General features: G+C 44.5%; 1 protein-coding gene across 1 annotated transcript in view; it reads right to left on the bottom strand.

Moving 5' to 3' along the window:
• SGIP1 (SH3GL interacting endocytic adaptor 1) overlaps positions 1-23,301 on the bottom strand; it is a 318,128-nt gene that overhangs the window by 60,865 nt on the left and 233,962 nt on the right. The window contains exons 16-17 of the mRNA XM_082265257.1: positions 6,836-6,892; positions 1,689-1,748 (exon numbers count right to left, since the gene is read on the bottom strand). Of these exons, the coding sequence (XP_082121383.1) occupies positions 1,689-1,748; positions 6,836-6,892 (117 nt within the window). The remainder of the gene's footprint in view (positions 1-1,688; positions 1,749-6,835; positions 6,893-23,301) is intronic.

Raw genomic sequence — 23,301 nt, forward strand, 5'->3', positions numbered from 1 at the left:
CAGATGGCTTCACTTTCTGATCTAGCAGACTTTGATATGAAGCAGAATTCAATGACTGCAAGCTGCCCAGGCCCTGAAAGCAAAGCAACCCCCAACAATAACATTTCCTCCACCATGCTTCACAGTTGGTTTTATGTCCTTCTCCTCAAACGCTCTCTTTTGTTTACTTCAAACATGTCTACTGTTACTGTGGCCAAACAAATCTATCCTTGATTGATCAGGCCACTGCACATAGTTCTGGTAAGCCTGGTCTTTTTCAATATGTTAAAGAAAAAGACCTGTAAAATGGTCTTGGCTCTCGTGCTTTTTTGTGGACAACAAAGATTTTTTTCTTTACACAACCCTCAAGTTAAGGGAACTGGAACATACTCTGTAGATGCATGCACTTTAACACCAATTGTAGGAGTTATCTGCAGAGCTCACAAAATATGGGGGGTTCAAGGAGAATTCCCATTGTATCGAACGGTTAGGCCAGGCCTGGACAACTGAGCAATCATCTGAAATCCATGCCATTTACATATTTTTTTTTTTTCACAGTGGAATAATTGATTTTTTTTTTAGATAATTTGTCTTTTTTTCTCTCTTGAAGCATAGGCATCCACAACTTTCTTTCTGAGGACCTAAGAAAGTTCTTTGGATTTAGACATGATGGTACCACATTAATCAGTAGCAAAAAAGAACACTTAGATACTTAAGATTTAAATAACCCCATGGAGATTCTAATCATGGTCACCTAATCTGGAACACCGGTTCTAATTTCATGGATTTGAAGTGGTAAAAGATGTAGAGGTGTGCTTTGCTTTTCCACATGACAAATCTGCATTTTCATTCATTTAGACCAAGGGTCTCCAAACTTTCTAAACAAAGGGCCAGTTTACTGTCCTTCAAACCAAAGGGGGCCGCACTGTGGCCAGTAGGAATAGAAAATGTCTTGGTGTCAGAGGGAGTAAACAATGCCCCATGGTTGGTATGAGGGGGAGTAATAGTGTGCCATCGTTGGGTGTTAATGGCAGGAATAGTGCGCCATCGTTCGGGTCAATGGGAGGAATAGAACCCCATTGTTGGTAGGACTAGTGCACCATCGTTGGTGTTAATAGGAGGAATAGTGCGCCATCGTTCTGGTCAATGGGAGGAACAGTGCGCCTTCGTTGGTGTCAATGGGAGAAATAGAACCACATTGTTGGTGTGAGTGGCAGGAACTATGCCCCACTGTTGCTGAAAGCAGGGGGAATAATGCCCCACAGGCAAGACAAAACCAAGCAATGGGCCGCATCCAGCCCTTGGGCCACGGTTTGGAGACCATCGATTTAGATTATGGAAATGTATACACTATGTCAAATTTATGTCCTTTAGTAGGTCATCTTTGTCTGTAGGTACTGTTTGAATAAAGATCTTTTTGACTGTTCAAATATGTTGAAAAAGTCAACAATCCCCATGATATGTACTTTTTCACATGACTGTATGTTGGTAATAACACAGATGAGTTGGAAATGCTGAGAAGGGAAGATGCAACAAAGTGACCTTCAACCTTGACAAGCAGAAGAATGTGCCCATGTGCTGTGACCGCAAAGCAAGCTCAACTCCCCAGTAAGTCAGGGGATCATCAGAAAGCATCTAGACTATGCAGGCAGAACTGCAGGCAGGGGAGAGGACAGGGCAGGTTCTTTGGTATGCTGTGCACTACTTACCTTCAAAAGTCAAATAAAACTTTCCTCTGTCAAACCAAATGAGGGAAGGCTGTTCATTCTCTGTGTGGAAAGGGTTGGGGGCGGGATGGGAGGAGGTTACAAGAGAGGAGAGAGAAGGACATACAGTCAGAGCAGGACAACACTACAGTTTTGAGTTGGGAAATGGTACTGTAGGCCATGTTTTCTACATGAAGGGAACACCTCATATTCTACACTTTCTGATGATGGTGACAAAAGTACAACAATCTGACGAAAGGCAACATTTTTAAAGGTCTCCCCCCCCCCCCCCCCAAAACGGATACTGCATTTTTGGGTGGGTGCTGACTTGTTAGGTCACCCTCTTGTTGCTCATCATTTTCCATGAATCCAGTCAAGAAATAGCCCCAGTGCAATATTTTACTTAAAGTGGTTGTAAACCTCAGACATGGAATATGAACAAAGCATTCTCCTCTATAGTGTTTCTCAATTAAGAGCACCAAGTATCATTGCGGTCTGCTGCCTCGTTCCTCTGCTATCTATAGGAGTCACTTCTGACAAGCTTTCCTGACACCAAGAGAAAAATGGTGACAGGGGAGGGAGCTCCAGCAGAGTGACAGCCTCAGCTCTGTTCCTGTGTGCTGTGTCCATTCAATCCAATCAGCTCTCAGAGGTCTCCTCCCTGAGCGCTGCAGAGTGTTTGCAGCTCTCCGCCCCTTTTTTTCTGACAGCTTAGACAAGCTGTATATATTTTACAAGTTGAACAATGTAAAGAAGAGAACACTGCAGATAAACAGGCACAACTTATGTAGAAGGATTTGTTTGATCCGTGTATCACCTGAGGCCAGTCACTTTGCTGGGTATATTGTAAGGGTTTACAACCACTTTAAGGCACAACTACTGCTTAATTCTGAGCGAGGAGTCATTTAAAACCCCATTAAGGAGTTTGCCCTGTAAACTGCCAGCAGATCACTAAACTCACCCAGGTCAACCTAAAACCTGTCCAGTTGGACTTTGTATTTGGTGTCAAGCAGACCACATCATCCTAAAGTGTTTCTGAAATCCAATAAAAAAAAAAAAAAAGTGTAACATATTGCAGCTTACCAATCCTTAGATGTGGTGGCTGCATTAGTTTTCTTTTTTTTTCAGGCTATTTTTCCTATATTTTCACCTGGTGATCCTGCCAGTATCACGCTTCCTCTCCTAGGGTGACAACGCTCACTTACTGTAAACGCTCACTTACTGTAATGCAGCTACGGAAGCACAGTGTCCCCTTAGAACAGAAAGTGTGTTAGGGCTAAAGAACACCCCCCTCCTTTCATCTACATAAAGCCTTGTACACACCAAAAAAACTGACAGCTCAAATTGGAGCTTGTGTACTAACAATCCAATGTTAGTACAGCTATCTCCCCTGCTGAGCTATTGTATTCTGATACCACCCTCAACCCCCTCCGACCAGGACACTCCGGTCAGTGATCTGACCGGCTGCCATGCACACAGGCCGAATGTCAGCCTGTTTTTATTGAACCGACCTATGTCACCTGACATTCTACCTGTGTGTACTAGGCTTAAGCGCAAGTTGTCTAAGACTAAGGAGTACTCTATTAATGACCCATGGCTTCAAAATTCAGAAAGGTTTCAGCGTAAATGGTGACAATGCCACCCACCCGTGTTTGTAGAAGCTTTTATTCACATACTGACCCTAGTCCAGATCTTTATAAAGCAAAGGAAAAACTGTCATGCATTGTGCAGCGGAATTATATTTGAGATTTGTTAGATCTGCGATGAGGAGATGAGTCAAAGCTCTGCACATGAAACATGCCCCTGGCTGAGTCTAGCACGCCTTGTGCAAAGGATTCTGGGATAGGGTTGCCACTTTCTTTAGGATTCAAGCCGTGTACAGTTGAGCCAAGGGCAGCAGAGGCCTGTCTTTGCGCTTCTGTTGTATTATAAAGGATTCTCCTTTTGTTAGGCTTTTTACATGCAGGGACAACATCAAACATTTTTTACCACCACTTTGCTTTCTTTACACCACGGAAAACACTGCTGCAGCAACCAGATTAAATAGTTATTAAAAGCAATCACCATGACCTAGAACTGTTCAACACACCTAAAGTGACATAAAAATAGTAGTCACAATGTGTGACTAGGTCACTGTTTTAGGGGGTCCCAAGACAGCTTACACCCACCCAATTTAACTTACCTACAAAGTCAACTACAATTAGGGCAGGGTGGCCAGCACAGAAGACGGTCACATCACATGACCAAGCATAGGGGACGGGGGGTTGTGCACTGCAGAAACTATATGGGTTGATTTGCTAAAACTGTTGAGTCCAAAATCTGGTGCAGCTATGCAGAATAGCAAATCAGCTTCTAACTTCAGCTTGTTCAATTAAGCATTGACAAAAACCTGGAAACTGATTGGTTTCTATGCAGAGCTGCACCAGATTTGGTTTCTATGCAGAGCTGCACCAGATTTTGTAACTTGCATAACTGTTAAGACAGATGGATGTAGACATGGACCGCTGGGTCCCCGCAGCAAGCTGTGTACAAATCACCGAACTTCCGGTCACGGCCGTAGACCAGAAGTGACGTCACCTGGCTCCTCCTGTCGTGTTGCATCACAATAACACGTGACTTTATCAAAGGTTATTGTGACGCAACACGTTGGGAGGAGTCGGGTGACATCACTTCTGGTCTACGGCCGTGACCGGAAGTTCAGTGATTTGTATGCTGCTTACTGCGGAGGGCCCAGCAGTCCATGTCTACATCCATCTGTCTTAACGGTTATGTAAGTTACTTATTGTTTCTATTAAACATTTACTTTATATACTACACTATGGAGCTCTAATTTCTTTCTCTATGAGCGCCATCAAAGAGATATTTACGTCAAATACATTTGGCGATCTATCCACATCTCCATACCAGCTGAGCTATTACTAACATTGGAGCTTCGCGGATAAGTATTTTATCCATGATAAACTCCTTATCCATTTATCAATGAGGTGAGCGGGCACTGCACTCAATGGTGGATTTTGTATTGGGATTTCACATTCGTGACACTGTTTGAATGATTATTATCACGCTTTGGATCACCATTTTTGCTTTATTAGCAACCATATTCTTTCGGTTGTTTCCAAAGCAAGCAAAGTCCTTTCTTGTATTAACAGAAGCATGGATTCCAGAGAGAGAGAGATGTAATTTTGCCCCTGTACAAATCATTAGTAAGATCTCATCTGGAATATGCAGTTCAGTTTTGGGCACCAGTTCTTAAGGATATTGGGGAACTGGAGAAAGTGCAGAGAAGGGCAACCAAACTGATAAGAGGCATGGAGGAACTCAGCTATGAGAAAAGATTAGAGGAACTGAATTTATTCTCTCTTGAGAAGAGGAGATTGAGGGGGGATATGATCAACATGTATAAATACATATGGGGTCCATATAGTGAACTTGGGTTTGAGTTGTTCACTTTAAGGTCAACACAGAGGACAAGGTGGCACTCTTTACGTCTAGAGGAAAAGAGATTTCGTCTCCAAATACGGAAAGGTTTCTTCACCATAGGAGCTGTGAAAATGTGGAATAGACTCCCCTCCAGAGGTGGTTCTGGCCAGCTCACTAGATTCCTTTAAAAATGGCCTGGATTCTTTCCTAGGTGTACATAATATAAATGGGTACTAACATTTTTTAGGTAAAGTTGATCCGGGGAATATCCGATTGCCTCTCGGGGGATCAGGAAGGAATTTTTTTCCCCTGCTGTAGCAAATTGGATCATGCTTTGCTGGGGTTTATTTTTGCCTTCCTCTGGATCAACAGCGGGTATAGGATTGTGTATATGAAGATTGTATGGTAGGGTTTTCAATACTGTTTTTTTTTTTTTTTTTTTTTTATGGTTGACCCGGATGGACTTGTGTCTTTTTTCAACCTAACTATGTAACTATATATATATATATATATATATATATATATATGCACACTCACATGGACTTTTTTTTTAAGGACTTTACTATATCAATTACTATTTAATGATTATTATTTTGTTTGTTTTGTCATTTTATTGCAATATTGGATTCTTCATGATTGTTCTATACACACTGGTTATTGGAATCAGCGCCGGTTAACACATTTTTTTTTTAGTTCTTTCCATTGGTATGTGGTGACACTACAGAAATCAGCAGCTCTCTCATTATTTTATATCACACTTATACTTTAATATTTTTTAATAATCTTTCACATTTACTTCACAGGTAGCACATTGGTTATTTGCTTTTATCAATAGCTCCCACTGCTGTCTCAGCCAATGAGGAGAGGGAGTGCCGGACAGCTGAGGATTGCTGGATCGAGAGGGGGCTTAAGTGCGTATTAGGAGGGGCTGTGGGGGGAGCAGAACAAGGAAGGTTTTTTTTACCTCCATGAAAAGAAAAACAAAAAACAAACTTTCAGCCTTTACAACCGCTAAAAAAGAAACTGGAAGCTGATTGGTTTCTATGCAGAGCTGCACCAGATTTTGCACTCTCCAGTTTTAGTAAATCAACCCCATTGAATTTAATGATGATCCTAGGATACCTGAACATAAGCATACTAATGAGGACAAAACTATGCCAGGAATTGCTTAGAGAATTGCTTGCCTAGAAACTGCAATGTAGGTCAGTTGTGCCAACATTTCGATGTCTGTATATTTGCTCCCAGTCAGTGAACAAAGAATAAAAACCACATCCCTGGAACCTGCACCTTTAATAATAAATACTATCATTAGCAGTACCTAGAAAAGTAAAACTACTTTGCAGTAGATTCAGAAAGGGAACTAAATAGACATCTGTGTGAATCCATGTGGCAACCCTATACCAGATTACCTTTACATCATTCCTAGTCTTACACGGCTTTTGCAGAGGTTGGCAGTTTAAAGCAGCAGGTAAGAAGATATCTGGGCTCATGTGGTTAAACAAGCAATGGGATTAACATGGTGTTGAAAGATATTCATTGTATACCCTTCACTGAGAAAAATATATCTGGTAACTGATTGGTTGCTGTGGGCAATACAGACACTTCTTAGATTCATTCTGTATTTCACAATAACGAGAGAGCTGCAGGCTCAGCAGTGAATGCGCCACAAACACAGAAGATACTACTAAGGCCTCTAGAATCTATACACCATTCTCATCAGAGTACAGTACCTGTAGGAGTATCACGTCTGTCAAACTGGGGCCGTTTGTCAGCAAAAGCATCACCTTCTGATGTCACAGTTTAAAAGAAGGAGGGATACATGAAAACAGCGAACAAAAGCCAAGCCATGCAATAAAGTGACAATGCAATATGAACAGCCACCATCACACAGCGGTCTACAGAGCAAGGTCAGGTTCCGAATAAATAAGAGATTATTCACTAAGACAGTTCCAAGACTGGTGCATTGTTATCAATCACACAGTAGGCTGATATCAGATTGGTTGGCACATTTTGAAAACAGACCAGAACAAGAGTGGTGTTGCTGCCCGTGGTAGCCTATCAGATTCCATGTTTAAACCCCCCCCCCCCCCAAAAAAAAAAATTATATATATATATATATAAAAAACTTTCCCCCAGCTTAAAAATAAATGTCCCAAAAGCAGTACTCATCCCACTCCATGCAACTGCGCTGCACTAAGCTGATCCCACTGAAATTCTTCTTTAAGATGAATGACATTAAGTGTCACTTCATGTTAGACCACGGTGTCAAGAACACACCCCTTAGGTGTGCGACATCAAGCCAACTTGGGCTCACAATAAGTAAAGCAGTACATCCAAGTCACTATGTGGCATCATTCTCCGCACTGTTACCAACCGCTCATCACCGCTACAGGAAGAGGACCCAGGGCATCATGTGACTGCATTGGAGATGGTTCCAAAAAAAAGTATAAATAGGAAAAAAAAAGAATTAGAAGGTTTTGCTTCAAGAGCAGGCTCCAGTGAAGGGTGGTCTGAAAACCCAGTGTTGAGCCTTAAAGTGGTTGTAAACCTCAGACATGAAATCTGACCAAAGTATATTCTTCTGTAGTGTGCATTTGTTTCAATCCAGAGCACTAAGGCCGGCCATACAGGGTTCAAATCTTGGCCAGCAGGAACCGGCCGAGATTTGTACCGTTAATGGGCAGGCTGAATGTACCAAGTTGAACGACTGATCAACCCTGGTACAAACAGCCTGCCGGATTCACTTGCAATTATCTCTAGCAGCTGCTATAGCTAGAGGTAATCACTGTCTTCTCGTGATGGGGATGGCTTACCCAACCCACCCCGCTGGGAGAAGACAATGGTCCGGCAGGAGGGATTCCCACATCAACATGGTCTGTGTTGTTGAGGCAATCAAGCAAAATTCATCAGCATGAGTAACTACTGACAAGTTTTCCTGACGCCAAAAAAAAAGGTGACAGGAGAGGGAGCTCCAGCACACAGCCTGTGTTTAACAGCCTAAGCTCTGTTCCTGTGTGAAAGGGGGGTCTCTTCCCTCCAATCAGCTCTCAGAGCTCTCCTCACTGAGTTCTGCATGGTGCTTTTAGAGCTAAGAGATCCTGTGTAAATTCTGCACTTACAATGGATGCAGGTACAACTTATGAAGGATTTGTTTCCTCTCTACGTATCACCTGAGACCAGTCACTTCACTGGGTATATGTAATGGTTTACAACCACTTTAACCCAAGGAATAAAAGATGGAACCTGATTGGTCACTGTAAGCAAGTTCCCCACTTTGTCCTATTTTAATAATCTCCAGTTTTTGTAAACCAATCCCAACATGATTAATAATTCATAAACCCCACTGAGCAGTTAACTTTGTATGTGTGTTTAGATCATTAGATGACCGGGTGCCGTTAAGCTAGATTTAAAGAGAACCTTGCATTAAAATCATATTAAAAAAAAAAAAAACACTATCATCTCATTTCAACCTAATCACACATCAAATATATTACTGTCCTTGCGTGCTTATACATATGTTATGCTTCTTCTTGCATTATGGGGCTACCATCTTGCAATGTTCAGAAGCAGGGAGGGAATGTAATTCTTAGATTATTATGCGATCCCAGCCTTCAAAGTCACTAAGGACACTATGTGAGACTGAAACCTGCGTGACTGCTGTGACAAAGAAAGTTCAATGACATCACACATATGACCAGCAGACCAGGATTGCTGTAGGAAATTGTGTCTCTTAAAGTGACTGTAGCCAAATCCAAAAATTGTAAAAAATACCACTCTGCAAAAGATGCCTAATACCTGCCTTTTTCATCGAGGTATATTGGAGTTGATGTGTCTACACGATTTGAACTATTCCTTGTCTGATGGTATACTCTGAGCTTGTTTCACCGCCCTGTATCCATTGTCATCTGGTAAGCAGTTGGTGTATATAACACGTTTGGGTGTTGGCTCTTTATCATCTGCACAATCGGAAGTTGGGACTTTGTCTTCACTATTCCTCCATCTGTTGGACTTTTGGGACTTTCTATGGACGCCTTATATTGATATTTTATTGATTCTCATTGATATTTTATCATTCAGTGTTTGGCGCTACTACAATCCTTTCATATGCCTACTTAGTTTGTAATCCACTATTTAGTTGGCTGCCTTCGCTCATATGTGCCTATGTGTTTTTTCATTTGATCCTAGATTGTGTTTAGCTGTCCGAGCGCAGATTCTTCTATATTTTTTTACATACTGTTGCTTGATTACCAAAACATTTGCTGCTGTACGGCATTATGGATATTTTTTCTTATAGAAGCAAATGTATTATAGATGCCAGTGATGTCTTCAATGATTTGGAGGAGCCCTCTGTGACGGACTTGGGGGGGTCCTTCCTCAGATTGAAGAACATCATGATTTCTGAAATACATACGAAATGGGACATGGCCCTTCTTGATAAATATCTTGAATTGGGCATGGTCCCTCGCAGCCTCAGGTGGGAGATTAGCCCACAGGAGGATGATAATATGTCTTGGTCTGGGCTAAATACTTTAATGATGCTGGACTTAATATGTTTAGGTATTTAATCAGTAGGAAAAAAGTTAAACTTGTCAGATTGGATGAGGAGATCTCAGCCTTGAAATCTTCCATAGCCTCTTCTACTGAGAGTTTGGAATTTGTCAATAGATCTAACGCTCTAAAAAAGGTCCTTGAAAAGGAAGAATCAGACCAAAAAAGAAAAAAGAAAAAAGAAGTACCTTAGAGACCTGGGGGACTACAAGTCCAACCTAATCTTTAAATGGCAGAAAAAGCAGGATTTGATTCAGACTGAAGCAGTAAGTCAATCAACTGCATCAGTCCCTGTTTCCCTTTCCCATTGTTTCATCACCTCGTACACCCCGGACACCTATTCAACGTGAATGGGTACAGGCACCAGGAAGGGGTAGGGGACGTGGCAAAAACAAAAGAGGAAAGGGTGCCAGACCTCCCAATAATCCTCAATATGTAGATTACCAACGTGATGGTTATTACCAGGAGCGGAATGATTACCATCAGGGCCATAATAGTTACGGCTCACCACGAAGGGAGGATAGATCATCATATAATCGTTTCGCCCCTTTGGATCGAGATGACGATTATTATGATGAAAGATACATCACTAATCACCCACAGTACACCAACCAATGGAATGGTGGTGGACGGGGGGGGGTGCAGCAACAAAGATCACAGGGGGATTTTCACAATCCCAGCCAAAACAGGAAACAGGACGGAAAACAAAGAGAGGGACCAGAGGGGGGAGGAGGACCAGGCAAAAAAAGAAAAATGCATTGAGGGATGCAGGAATTTTCAATCGGAGTTCTGCCACCCTCACCGATAACGAAAAGTTGGTCCTTGGACATGGCTTAAAATATGCCCCTACCAAACCTCTGGATAGTTTTGGACTATTTATGGATGTACATAAGTACATTCATAAAATAAATATAAAAAAGGTATGTGATGTCTAAACCCATCAGAGACAATAGACTTGTTAATGGGGGTATTAGACATTCAGGACTTTCTAATGCCTCACTCTTCAACCCTCTTGGTTTTGTGGCCCCGTCTATAGGGGTTTTTAAGGACCTGGTCCTTAAAGATGTTGAGGCTTTACAGATTAGGAAGGACAGAAATGAGTCACGGTTCAATGAGGGCCTAAAATCCCTCAAGAAAAGAAACAACATTGTAGTTAGGCCCGCTGATAAGGGGGGGGGGGGATTGTCGTTCGACAAGTCCTCTTACTATGCGGAGATGAATAGGTTGCTTTCTGACACAGATACCTATAGTCCACTCCTTTACAATCCTACTAATAGGTTCAAAAAAGATTTATCTGCCCTGATTGATCAGGACAACATTCTTAATAAGAAGGAGAGGTCGTTTCTCATTCCGGTGGCTTCAAGGGTGCCCATTCTATATTACCTCCCAAAGGTACATAAGGACCCCCTTAATCCACCTGGAGCGGAAAAGATTCCGTCACTAGTAGAATTGGGAGGTATATAGACGGGTACCTACAACCGATTGTCACCAATATCCCTTCTTATTTGAGGGATTCCACACAGGTTCTGAATATATTAGAGCATATAGAGTGGAAGGAAGGATATCTGCTGGCCACAGCAGATGTCACTTCTCTCTATACTATCATTTCTCACGAGCACGGACATCAAGCCGTTCAAACTTTTTTAGAGAGATAGTTCCCTTGTTTCGATACAAAGGGAGTTTATTCTGTCTCTGCTCACTTTCGCCATGCAACACAATTACTTCTGGTTTGGCGGCTCCTTCTTCTTGCAAAAGAGGGGAGTCGCCATGGGTGCTAAATACGCACCGAGCATGGCTAATCTGTTTATGGCCAAATGGGAGGAGGACGTCATCTATGGCCGGCCGAGACCCGAATTGGTTCTCTGGAGGCGTTATATAGATGACGTCCTCCTCCTGTGGGATGGCGACAGAGCGTCCTTGGACGGTTTTATTAATGACCTTAATTCCAACCTACTGGGAATTGTCCTTCAGCATGAAGTTAGTGACAAGAAAATCAATTTTCTTGATCTAACGATTGATATCAAGGACGGTGCAGTTGTGACAAGTACTTTTTTTAATCCGACTGACCGTAAAGGGTACATCGAACAGGGGAACTGTCATCACCCCTCTTGGCTGCGCTCTGTACCCAGAAGTCAGTTTTTACGTCTTCGCCGCAACTGCACCAGTAAAGAAAATTATCTCAGCCAGGCTCTCACGTTGAGGGATAAATTCCTTGATAAGGGATATGACGAGACTAATTTGAATACAGTGCTGCATGAAGTAGAAAATATTGATAGGTCCACCTTACTACAAAAGCAGCCTAAGCAACAAGTGGATTCTAATCTTTTCGGTTTTTCTTTTATTACCACTTATTCGAAGCAGTTTAGAGACGTTAAACGTATCTTTAAGAAGCATTGGAAGATTCTCCAAAACGACAAAGTGCTAGGCCCTCAACTTCCTGATGTTCCACTGGTAGTGTTTAGGGGCGTAGAGCCTTTGCGTCTCCAGATTGCTCCGAATGTTCTGGACAAACCGGAACAGTTACCCTTTTTTCATACCCTAACCGGCTTCTACACTTGCAGAAGGTGCTCGGTTTGTAAGGTTAATTCTCTTATAGGTAGAAAATTCTGCGAAGTTTCATCCACAGCTACCTCTAGGATCCACCCCATCAAACCCTTCATTGGTTGTTCCTCCACCAACGTGGTCTATCTCCTGCAATGTCCGTGCGGCCTACAGTACAATGGCCGCACTAAGAGGACATTAACGGTGAGGGTGAGGGAGCATATCAAAAATATCAGGAAGGGTTTTCCCAACCATAGCGTTTCGAGGCACTATGCCAATTGCCATGACAAAAACCCTGTGGGTACAAAAATATGGGGGATTGACAAATTCACCCCCCATTGGAGAGGAAGCCATGTCCATCGTGAAATTTCCCATTTGGAAACTCGATGGATTTTCAATATGAGGACTTATGCTCCATGGGGATTGAACGTCGAATGGGACGTGAATTGTTACATCAGCAACAGCTAAATAGTTGGTTTAAGTTTTTGAGTTTTTTTAGTGATGTATTTTTTATTTATTTTTTATCTGTTTATTTTCTATGCTGCTGTGTCACGAATTATGTAAATTTGTACATGTCATATTTTATGGAGTTGTATTATTATGAAGTCGTGTTTTTATGATGCTCATACTGTGTATCCGTCCATGGTAACATCAATACTATTCGACTTGTCATTTTCCACTCTTAAGATGTGTTTAAATTTGTATGGGATATGTAGTTAGCCTTGACATGGTTGACTTTATACCCAGTTATAACGTTGTACAGTGGTTATGATACTAAAAATGGATTTTTGTAAAATCTTACCGTAAAATCCTTTTCTCTTAAGCTCATTGACAGACGCAGTCCTCTTGATTAATATCAAATTGGGTTATACTGCCCTCTACAGGAGTAGGACTAGACAGGGAAAAAAAATGTTCTGGCCACACCTTAGGGGCAGTCCCAGAGGGTATATCCTCTCACTTCCTGCTACAGGATATCAGTTATGTCACAAAGCAGTGTTTAGAGAATTTAACCCAACCCAACTCAAAAACAGAGGGGCGGGTACTACGTCTGTCAATGAGCTTAAGAGAAAAGGATTTTACGGTAAGATTTTACAAAAATCCATTTTTCTCTGTCGCTCATTGACAGACGCAGTCCTCTTGATTAATATCAAATTGGGACGTCCCAAAGCAGTGCCACAAATGAGGGGTGGGATAACAGAAATCAAAATTCAAATCCAGAAGGCCCAACCGGTGCCGACTAGAAGTCTTAAAGGCTCATCAAACCAAAGGATGAGACTCAACTGAAAACCCAACAGAAAAAAACCCTTGAGGTAGACCAACGGTCTCCTCAAATTGCGGCCTGCAAAACCTTGCGGCCAAAAGAGGTATCCGCCGATGCCAACACATCAACTTTATACAATTTTGTAAAGGTATGAACCGACGACCAGGTAGCCGCCTTGCAAACTCCGAGTGGAGTGCGCCATAACAGGGAACGGAGGATTCCGACCCTTATTAGAATAAGCCTCTACCACCGTCTGCCTGATCCATTTGGAGATAGTCGCAGCAGATGCAGGCAACCCCTTTTTGGGGCCATCCGTGATCACAAAAAGTGAATCCGTCTTATGAAACGAGTCCGTAGTTTTCAAGTATACCCCGATTGCCCGAACCACATCCAAGGAATGTAACGCAAACTCCCGAGGATGACTGGGCTTAGGACACAGGGAAGGAAATACAATGTCCTCATTCAGATGAAACCCTGAAACCACTTTAGGAAGGAAGAATGGATTCGGACGAAGAACCACCTTATCCCTATGAACCACCAGATATGGGGAACGACAAGATAATGCGGCCAGTTCAGACACCCTGCGTGCAGAAGTAATGGCCACCAAGAAGGCCACCTTCTGGGATAACGTAAGCAAGGGAATCTCCCTGATATTTTCAAAGGGAGGTTCCTGAAGAACCGACAACACCAAATTAAGATCCCAGGGCGGTAAGGGCGCGCGCACTGGCGGAGCCAAGTGCCGCACCCCCTGGATGAAATTCCGCACCCAGGAATGGGTAGCCAAAGGTTTCTGAAAGAAAATTGCTAACGCTGAAACCTGACCCTTGACAGTACTCAAGGCCAGCTTCTGCTCAACCCCCTGTTGCAGAAAAGCCAAGATTCGGGTCACCGAATAGGCACGTGGAGGAAATCCAAGGGATTCGCACCACGCAATATAAGACCTCTATGTGCGATGATAGACTTTTCTGGAAGTCGCTTTCCTTGCTTTAATTAAAGTAGGAATAACTGAAGTTGACAATCCCTTGTCCTTCAGCACCTGAGTCTCAATAGCCAGGCCGTTAAAGTCAGCGATTGTAAAGCAAGATGGAAGATCGGTCCCTGAGACCGCAGATCCTCCCTGAGAGGAAGTCTCCAAGGAGCGTCCGCGACCAGCCTGATCAAGTCGGCGTACCCGGGACGACGAGGCCAGTCCGGAGCTACCAGGATAACTGGAATTCCCTCCACCTCTATCCTGCGAAGAAATTTCGGCAGCAACTTGAGAGGAGGGAAGACATACAGTAGCTGATACTGTCCCTACAGGGCGACCAGCGCGTCTGCTGCGTCCGCTCGAGGATCTCGGAAGCGGGCTACAAACCTCCGCACCTTCCTGTTGAGCCGAGCTGCCAACAGATCCACCTCCGGGGTGCCCCAATGAAGGCACAGCTGGTGAAATACCTCTGGATGAAGAGGCCATACCCCTTGATCCAGAATCTGACGGCTGAGATAATCTGCCTGCCGATTTTCCACCCCCGGAGTGAATACCGCGGAGAGAGCCAGAACAAACCGTTCCGCCCAATGAAGAATGCTGGCCACTACTATGGCCGCCAGGGCACTCTTGGTGCCCCCTTGGTGATTGACATAAGCCACGGCCGTGGCCTTGTCCGACTGGATCCAAACCGGGCTGCCCTGAAGCTGCTCGGTCCAGTAAATCCGACAGAGTCTGATCGCTCTCAGTTCCAATACATTTATCGGTAACCTGGATCCTATCGGCAGAAATGACTTCCCCTGGCTGAGCATCGGAGACCGAAGCCAACAGACCAGAGACTCCCTGGTCCGCTCGCTCAACCGGATCCGATTGTCCAGAGAATCGGGATTCCGATTCCATTTGAAAAGAATCTCCTTTTGGAGAATTCGGGTATGAGACTGGGCACACGGTACTGCCTCTAAGAAGGCCACCATCAGTCCCAGGATCCTTATCCGAAGGGAAGGCCAGTTGACGGACAGTAACATCCAAATCGTTCACTGAATCTTCCGGAGCTTCTCCGTAAGGAGACACACCCTTGCCAAGGATGTCTCCAAAGTTAGGCCCAGATCTGTTCAGATGGACTCCATCTTGAATTCTTGTACCCGGACAAAATGATTGAGTGCTTTTAAGTCCAGAATTAGACGCGCCTTGCCCTCCTCTCTGGGTATTGTGAATAGGTTCGAATAGAACCCCTGAAAACGTTCTGCTCAAGGAACGGGAATTACTGCTCCCTGTTGCATCAAGTCCATTACTGCCCCCCCGCAAAGCTCTTAAGTGATCCGGGGATAGTCGAATGTTGGAAGGGAAGAATCGCACCGGTAGAAGTGATCGAAACTCAATCTTGTATCCCGACCGTATGACCTCGCGAACCCCTTTGTCCTGGATTCTGGAAAGCCATAGATCCGGAAACCGGTGAAGACGTCCCCCCACCCCAGAGATGGGTGGGGGCGCACCTTCAGGCTGTATTGGTCTTATCTTCAGGTTTGGCTGAGCCAGACTTTTGTTTACCAGACCAGCGCCCTTTGAAACCCCCTGAAGGGGCTTTGGAGGGCTTCGCCTTATCGCCCGCCCCAGCGGAACGAACAAACTTTTTATGAGCGGAAAAGGAAGGTCCTCGTCTGTTACGAGGTTCTTTACCCTTAGCAGTCTGTGGCAAAAAAGTGCTCTTGCCCCCAGTGAGATCCTTTATAATCTCATCCAAGGTGGCCCCAAACAGGCGATCCCCCTGAAAAGGAAGATTAGCCAAAGGTTTTTTGGAACCCTAATCCGCCGACCAGCACTTTAACCACAATACACGTCTGAGGACCACTGCTGAAACAGATGCACGCCCTAGCAAGGGAGTGGCGTCCAGGGCGGCGTCACAGATGAACTGTAGCCCTTGTATAATCTGCTCCAACAAATCTGATACTGCCGGGGGGATACTTCTCCCCTTTATGTCACGGCGTAACAATTTGGTCCATTCTGTCAATGTTTGTGAAACTAAACCAATGGCAACCACTGGCCTAAATGTTGACCCTATCAGGGAAAAAATGGAGCGGGATTCTGCTTCCACTTTTCGATCCACCGGATCCCTAAAGGACAGAGCGTCCTCCAACGGGATAACAGTGGCTTTATTTAGTCTGGAAATCGGTGAGTCCACCACTGGTGGTACCGTCCATTTTTTAAGGAGGGATTCCTCAAACGGATAGCGCCTAGCAATGCGTTTGGAAATAGCAGGGGTTCGTTTCGGACGACCCCATTCTTCTTTAATTAGATTACCAAAACATTTGGGCAAGGGAAAAACCTTCGCCATTTTGGTAGGCTTGCTAGTACCAAAAGGAATTTCAGTATCAGCTACCTCTGCTGGTGTAACCTCAAGACTTAAGGTTTCCCGGACAGACACAACTAGTGCGTCCACCAACGCTTCTTCTTGTGCTATGGCAGAGGCAGAAACGTCCTCCTCACTGTCTGAGGAGACCGTACCCGAGACAGCAGCCCCAGAAGAGGGACCTGCAGCTGCAGTGACAAGCTCAGAATCCGTATCTGAAGTGTCAGAGGAAATAGGGGTAGGCGGGGGGTGGCTTTCTTGCCCCCCGTCCCTGACAGGCCACCTCCACCCGGGATACCAAAGACTCCAAAACTGCTGATAATGCATCAATCATAAGTGGGGCACTGGAGGGTCCTGCGGCCACCTCGAGGGGATCAGGTGGGGATACATGTGTGGCAGGGTCCATGATTAATCCAAGACACTTGCCAAACAAAAAATAATTGCAAAGAAAAAAACTTTTTTTTTTTTTTTTGTAATCCCCCCGCGCAACAGCGCCCCTCAGTGTTACCTGCTTTGGACCCCACAGAGAAAGAGAGAGACCCCAAGGCTCACCACCTGATGCACAGAAGTTTCTATCAACCTGCTCTCAGCGCTGTCTCTTACAGACAGGAAGTCTTTTGGATCGTTTTCCCGGGTAAAGGAGGCGGCTCCGCCCCTTTACACGCCTTCCAGTGCCTCCCATGCTACTCCTCGAGGTAGCTGGTCATCTCCAAAATGGCCGCCCAGATGCTGGAGACACGAGGCTACGCCAAGATGGCGGCCCCGCGCGACCTGCGGGAGGATGGCGGCGGCCCCTGTGGAACGGCCTGCGGATGGCGGTAGTCCAGGCACAGGCATCGGCCTATATTGCAACCTTATGTATGAGGTAAGATGCTATCACCCTCTTACATGGCCATCGTAACAGTAATGCCAGCCACTGACTTCAGTCATGGTCCCTTTACAGTGCCCCTCATACAGTGACTTCCGATAGTTAGCTCCAAAACCAAGCCTCCTGGTTCTTATTCACTAAATCACCCTCAAGAGGGGGATCTGTGACACCTGTTATAGGATAGAGGGGGGATCCGGGATCATGAGGGTCCGATTATTCCAGGGAGGGGCCCGCGTCCACCCAAAAACCCGTCAGGGGGAGAGGGGGAACATTTTACTCACCATACCAGAACAGGCGGGTGCCAACTCCTGACAGAACCCCTCTCCACCGAGGTGGGGGGGCTGTCGACCAATACGGACGCCGTGACTCAGTTTCCAACTGGTCATCGGCGCCCCGGCGAGACGTTTAACTCGCAGGGTCAGTCCCCGTCCAGTGGGACTATGTCGCGGCCGACCCAGCGCGGAGCTAGGGCCTGCATGCGCTCGTAGGCTGACTGGGGTGACCACTGGATCTCAACATCCAGCCCGTCGCCCAGTTTCAGCATACTTCCTTGAAGATTTCACAGGAACAACTGGAGAAAAAAAGCTGCCTAAAAAAAAAATTTTTCTAAAAAATCTTGCCAGGACCAAAGATCCCAGCAAGGAACTTAGGTCCTTACTCCTGACTAGACAGAAAAAAACTGACATCCTGTAGCAGGGAGAGAGAGGATATACCCTCTGGGACTGCCCCTAAGGTGTGGCCAAAACGTTTTCCTTCTGCCTAGTGTCCTACTCCTGTAGAGGGCAGTATAACCCAATTTGATATTAATCAAGAGGACTGCGTCTGTCAATGAGCGACAGAGAAAAGTGTATTCCACTCGATCTTTGTTTTTTTTTGGATTTATAGGCTGATTTATGGTGATCACCGGAGTTCCAGCATTTTTTGCTGGTGGAGCGGTGGCCGATTAGCATCAGCTTCCGGCCTCCTGTGGTTTACCCAGGCCCCTTTTTTTTCCCCATTGTAGTATATCCGGTTGTTGTGTAGGACCCGATGGGACGCACGGTCGGGTTGTTCCGCTTGCGTCACTTCCGGTTCCGCGGTACGATCGAGTGGAACGCACCGGCGGCTAGTTTCCGCTTTTGTCATTTCCGGTTTAGCTCTTTATATGCGTGCTGCCGTTTGAGCCAGGTCCGCCTCTGATGATGTCACTACTTTTACGACACGCGTCAGGCGACCTGGAAACGAGCAGCACGCCACCTTTACCGTCCTGCCTTTTTCATCGAGGTATATTGGAGTTGATGTGTCTACAAGATTTGAACTATTCCTTGTCTGATGGTATACTCTGAGCTTGTTTCACCGCCCTGTATCCACCGCCCTTGTCATCTGGTAAGCAGTTGGTGTATATAACACGTTTGGGTGTTGGCTCTTTATCATCTGCACAATCGGAAGTTGGGACTTTGTCTTCACTATTCCTCCATCTGTTGGACTTTTGGGACTTTCTATGGACACCTTATATTGATATTTTATTGATTCTCATTGATATTTTATCATTCAGTGTTTGGCGCTACTACAATCCTTTCATATGCCTACTTAGTTTGTAATCCACTATTTAGTTGGCTGCCTTCGCTCATATGTGCCTATGTGTTTTTTCATTTGATCCTATATTGTGTTTAGCTGTCCGAGCGCAGATTCTTCTATATTTTTTTAATACCTAAAAAGACCTACCCGACTATTTTAGGAATAATATTCCTATTAGATTATATGTTTATTTATAGTATTTTATGCAAAATATAACCTATAAAAGCCTCTCTTGTGTAGACATCCAAAAGTGTTAGACTGATACTGGTTGCTGCCATCTTGGATGTGATATCAGCAGCCCCAGCAGACACAAGTGACACTCTATAGCAGGGTTTCCCCAGAGGTCGCTAGGGGATCATTCAGCAATGGGCAATGTCTGCCTCTAAGATAAAATTACTGACAAAATTGGTCTTTTTAGCTATTTGTAAGGGGGTAATTCTTTCCATTGACCACAAGTATTTTTAAAGCATTCTTCCCACTGACCATCACACTAATGTATCCTGATTTGTAGATACAGGGGAAGAATTAATAAAAATAGTGCATTCGGAATCTGGAGCAGCTGTGCATGGTAGCCAATCAGCTTCTTACGTCAGCTTGTTCAATTAAGCTTTGGCAATAAAACCTGGATGCCGATTGGTTTCTGTGCAGAGCTGCACTAGATTTTGCACTTTCCAGTTTTAGTAAATAACCCCCCATAGTAATTTTTAGCAGGGGTTCCCTGAGACCAGAAAGTTATTTTAGGCCCCTTTCACACGGGCGATCCGATCCGCCTATCAGTTTTTCAGGCTGACCAGATCGGATGCTCCATGCATCCCTATGGGGCAGTGGGTGTCAGAGGAGACATCTCCGCTGACAACCGCTGCTATCCGATCCGTGAAATCCGGACGCAGGGAAACCCTATTTTCCATCCGTCTGGAGGATCGGATGGGATGAGAACGGACAGGCGGTCTGTTCTTATCCGATCTCCCCATAGAGGACAGCGGGGATCTGACAGCTCAGTCTCTGCACACAGAGCGGAGACGGAGCGGTCATCTGCCTGCTCAGTGGGGATTGGCGGATTGATCCTCCGCTGAGCAGAACGGACTCCGTCGGGCGGTGCGCCCGTGTGAAAGGGGCTTTAAGGGTTCCTCTGTGTTGAAAAGTTTGAGAAAGGCTGCTCTATAGTATTCCTCTTCACTCCTCCTCCAGTAGCTACATAAAAGTTAATGTAGGTAGGTGAGGGGAGTGGCAGAGTAGCTGGGCCAGGACAGGCCGCAATTAGATACTCCAAAAAGAAAAGAGGGCTATGATGTGCGAGGAGAGCTGGGGGCTGTGCTATGGTATTGCCTGTTCCTTGGATAGTCAAATTTCTAGCAAGTTGATTGCAGGTTAAAACAATAATTTATGAAAAGGAAAAACGCTACATTTAAAATATTTGATTCTTTTTTGCTTTTACCTGCAATTTTAAAGTTAGAGACAGGGTCTCTTTAAAAGTGTGGCAGTTGGTGACTTTTCTCTCTGCTTTCCTAAAGCTGAAGTTTAGGTAGGGCATTTTTTTTTTTTATCACATTGGTTCAGCTTTGGCAAATGTAGTATGTATGCTCAATACTTGCAGGATCCCTGTGGAAGCTGGAAATCACTGCAATAGTCATCGCTACTCCAGTGATCTCCACTAGCTTTAGGGTCCCATGCTAAGCGGCTGCCCTGCTGCATTGTGAACCCAGGAGGATGCTCGTTTGGCATGGGAACCATTTAGGGAGCACTTTGCAATTCCAAAATGCATGCAAAACATTCTCTGATTTGAGGACGTGGAGAGGTGGGGTGGGACAGTGGTGTCACAAACTCCATCTTGTCCTTCCCCATCTAAATTTAAGCTTTAGGCCCCTTTCACACACTCCGTCCGTCGGACAGACTGTTTATCTCAGCGGGGGAATCGATCCGCCGATCCCCCGCTGAGGAGGAGAATGACAGCAGTTATCCGCGCTGTGTGAGGAGACACAGCTGTCAGTTCCCCATGCATCTCTATGGGGGAATCGGATGGGAACGGACCGTCGGTCCGTTCTCATCCGATCCGCTGGACAAATGGAAAATAGGGTTTCCATCCGTCCAGATTTGATGGATCGGATGTCAGCGCACATGTCTACGTTGACATCCGACGCCCCATAGGGATTTACCTTGTAACTGTAAATTCGTTTTTCACTAAAAGACTGGACTTGGGAACTTTTTTAAAAGATATTTTGGTAGTTTTAGCATTGTGAAAGCTTCAGGTTGTGTTTATCCCTTTATGGAAGCTTATCTGCAACAATGTAAGAGAAAAATCAGTTCAGATCCGCAAAAAAAAAAAAAAAACTGACAGGTGGATCTGAACGGTGTGAAAGAGCCCTTAAAGAGCTGCGACCCCCAAGAGAACCTTCAGAATCTGACACTTCCAGTTGTGTTGGATGCCTGGTACAGTACCTCTCCATATGTTATGATCCTATCTGCTATATCACTACTGTGTCCTGCAATGACAGTAGTTAGTGGATGGTACCATGGGGAAAAAGGTATTCAACACACCTGGAAGCGTTTCAGATGCTGAAAATGAAGACAGGAGGCATTGCCCACAGGACTGGCAAGTATCATTAAGCTTCTATTGCAGGTTTTTTTTTTTTTTTTTTTACCTTTTTTAGTTGGAGAGAGTGCAGTTTTAACCACTTCAGCTCCACAAGGTATTACCCCCTTAATGACAAGGCCATTTTTTGCGATACGGCACTGCGTTGATTTAACTGACAATTGCGCGGTAGTGCGGCGTTGTACCTAAATAAAATTGATGTCCCTTTTTCCCCCAAATATAGTGCTCTCTATTGGTGGTATTTGATCACCTTTTTATTTTTTGTGATATATATATATATATATATAAACCCTGACAAAAAAAAAAAAAGTACATTTCTTTTACTATCTGCTATAAAACATATCCAATAAAAAAAAAAAAAAAATCACATTTCTTAATCAATTTAGGCCAATTTGTATTCTGCTACATATTTTTGGTAAAAATAAATCCCAAATATCCCAAATTGATTGGTTTGTGCAAAAGTTATAGCGTCTACAAACTATGAGATAGATTTATAGACTTTTTTTTTTAATTGCTTTTATTAGTAAAGGCGGCGATCAGCGGTTTTTAGCAGGACTGCGACATGGCGGCGGACAAATCTGACACTAAATGACACTTTCTGGGGGCCAGTGACACCAATACAGTGATCAGTGCTAAAACTTTGCACGGTTACTGGATATATGACACTGACAGGGAATGGGGTTATCATCAGGGGTGGACAAAGGGTTAAGTGTGCTCCTAGGGAGTGCTTTCTAACTGTGGGGGATCGACTGACTGCAGGAAGAGAAATCTGTGTTCCTGATTAGTAGGAACACAAGATCTCTTTCTGTCTGACAGGTGGTACATAGCCGTTCAGTCATTCTCCTGAATGATCGGGGCCGCCGGACCCACTAATCGGCTTCCGCTGTGTCCAATCAAAGCAGGAGCGCGGTCCTGGCGGCGCCCGCCCCTAGGGCCTTTCTACAAAATCACATACAGGTTTAGGATTTTGCACCAAAGGGCCGCCCTGCTGCAGTAAATGTACGTGGGGTGGTCCTTAAGTGGTTAAAGTAGAACTGTAAACATATATCAGACCTCTATGCAATACAATTACGATTATTAAAATGATCACAAAATTTTTTTTTTTTTCTACAGCTTACCTGTAAAATCCTTTTCTTGGAGTACATCACAAGACACAGAGCAGCCATAATAATCACTATCTGGGTTATACACCACCTATAGGTGAATGGAGACTGGCAACCAAAAATACAGGAAGTCCCCCCTCTATATAACCCCTCCCATACAGGAAGTACCTCAGTTTTGTAGCAAGCAATAAACATCCCAGACAAGAGGGAAGGAACCTCTGTGTCCCGTGATGTACTCCAAGAAAAGGATTTTACAGGTAAACTGTAGGTAAAATCCAATTTTCTTTATCGTACATCACGGGACACAGAGCAGCCATAATAGTTAAGATCTGGGACGTCCAAAAGCAATGCACTTGAGGGGAGGGGACACTAAATACGAAAAAAAAACGCCACCCGACCGAAAAGAGCTACATAGCT

This window comes from Pelophylax lessonae, assembly GCF_965119305.1.
Source record: "Pelophylax lessonae genome assembly, chromosome: 8".
Lineage (NCBI taxonomy): Eukaryota > Metazoa > Chordata > Amphibia > Anura > Ranidae > Pelophylax > Pelophylax lessonae.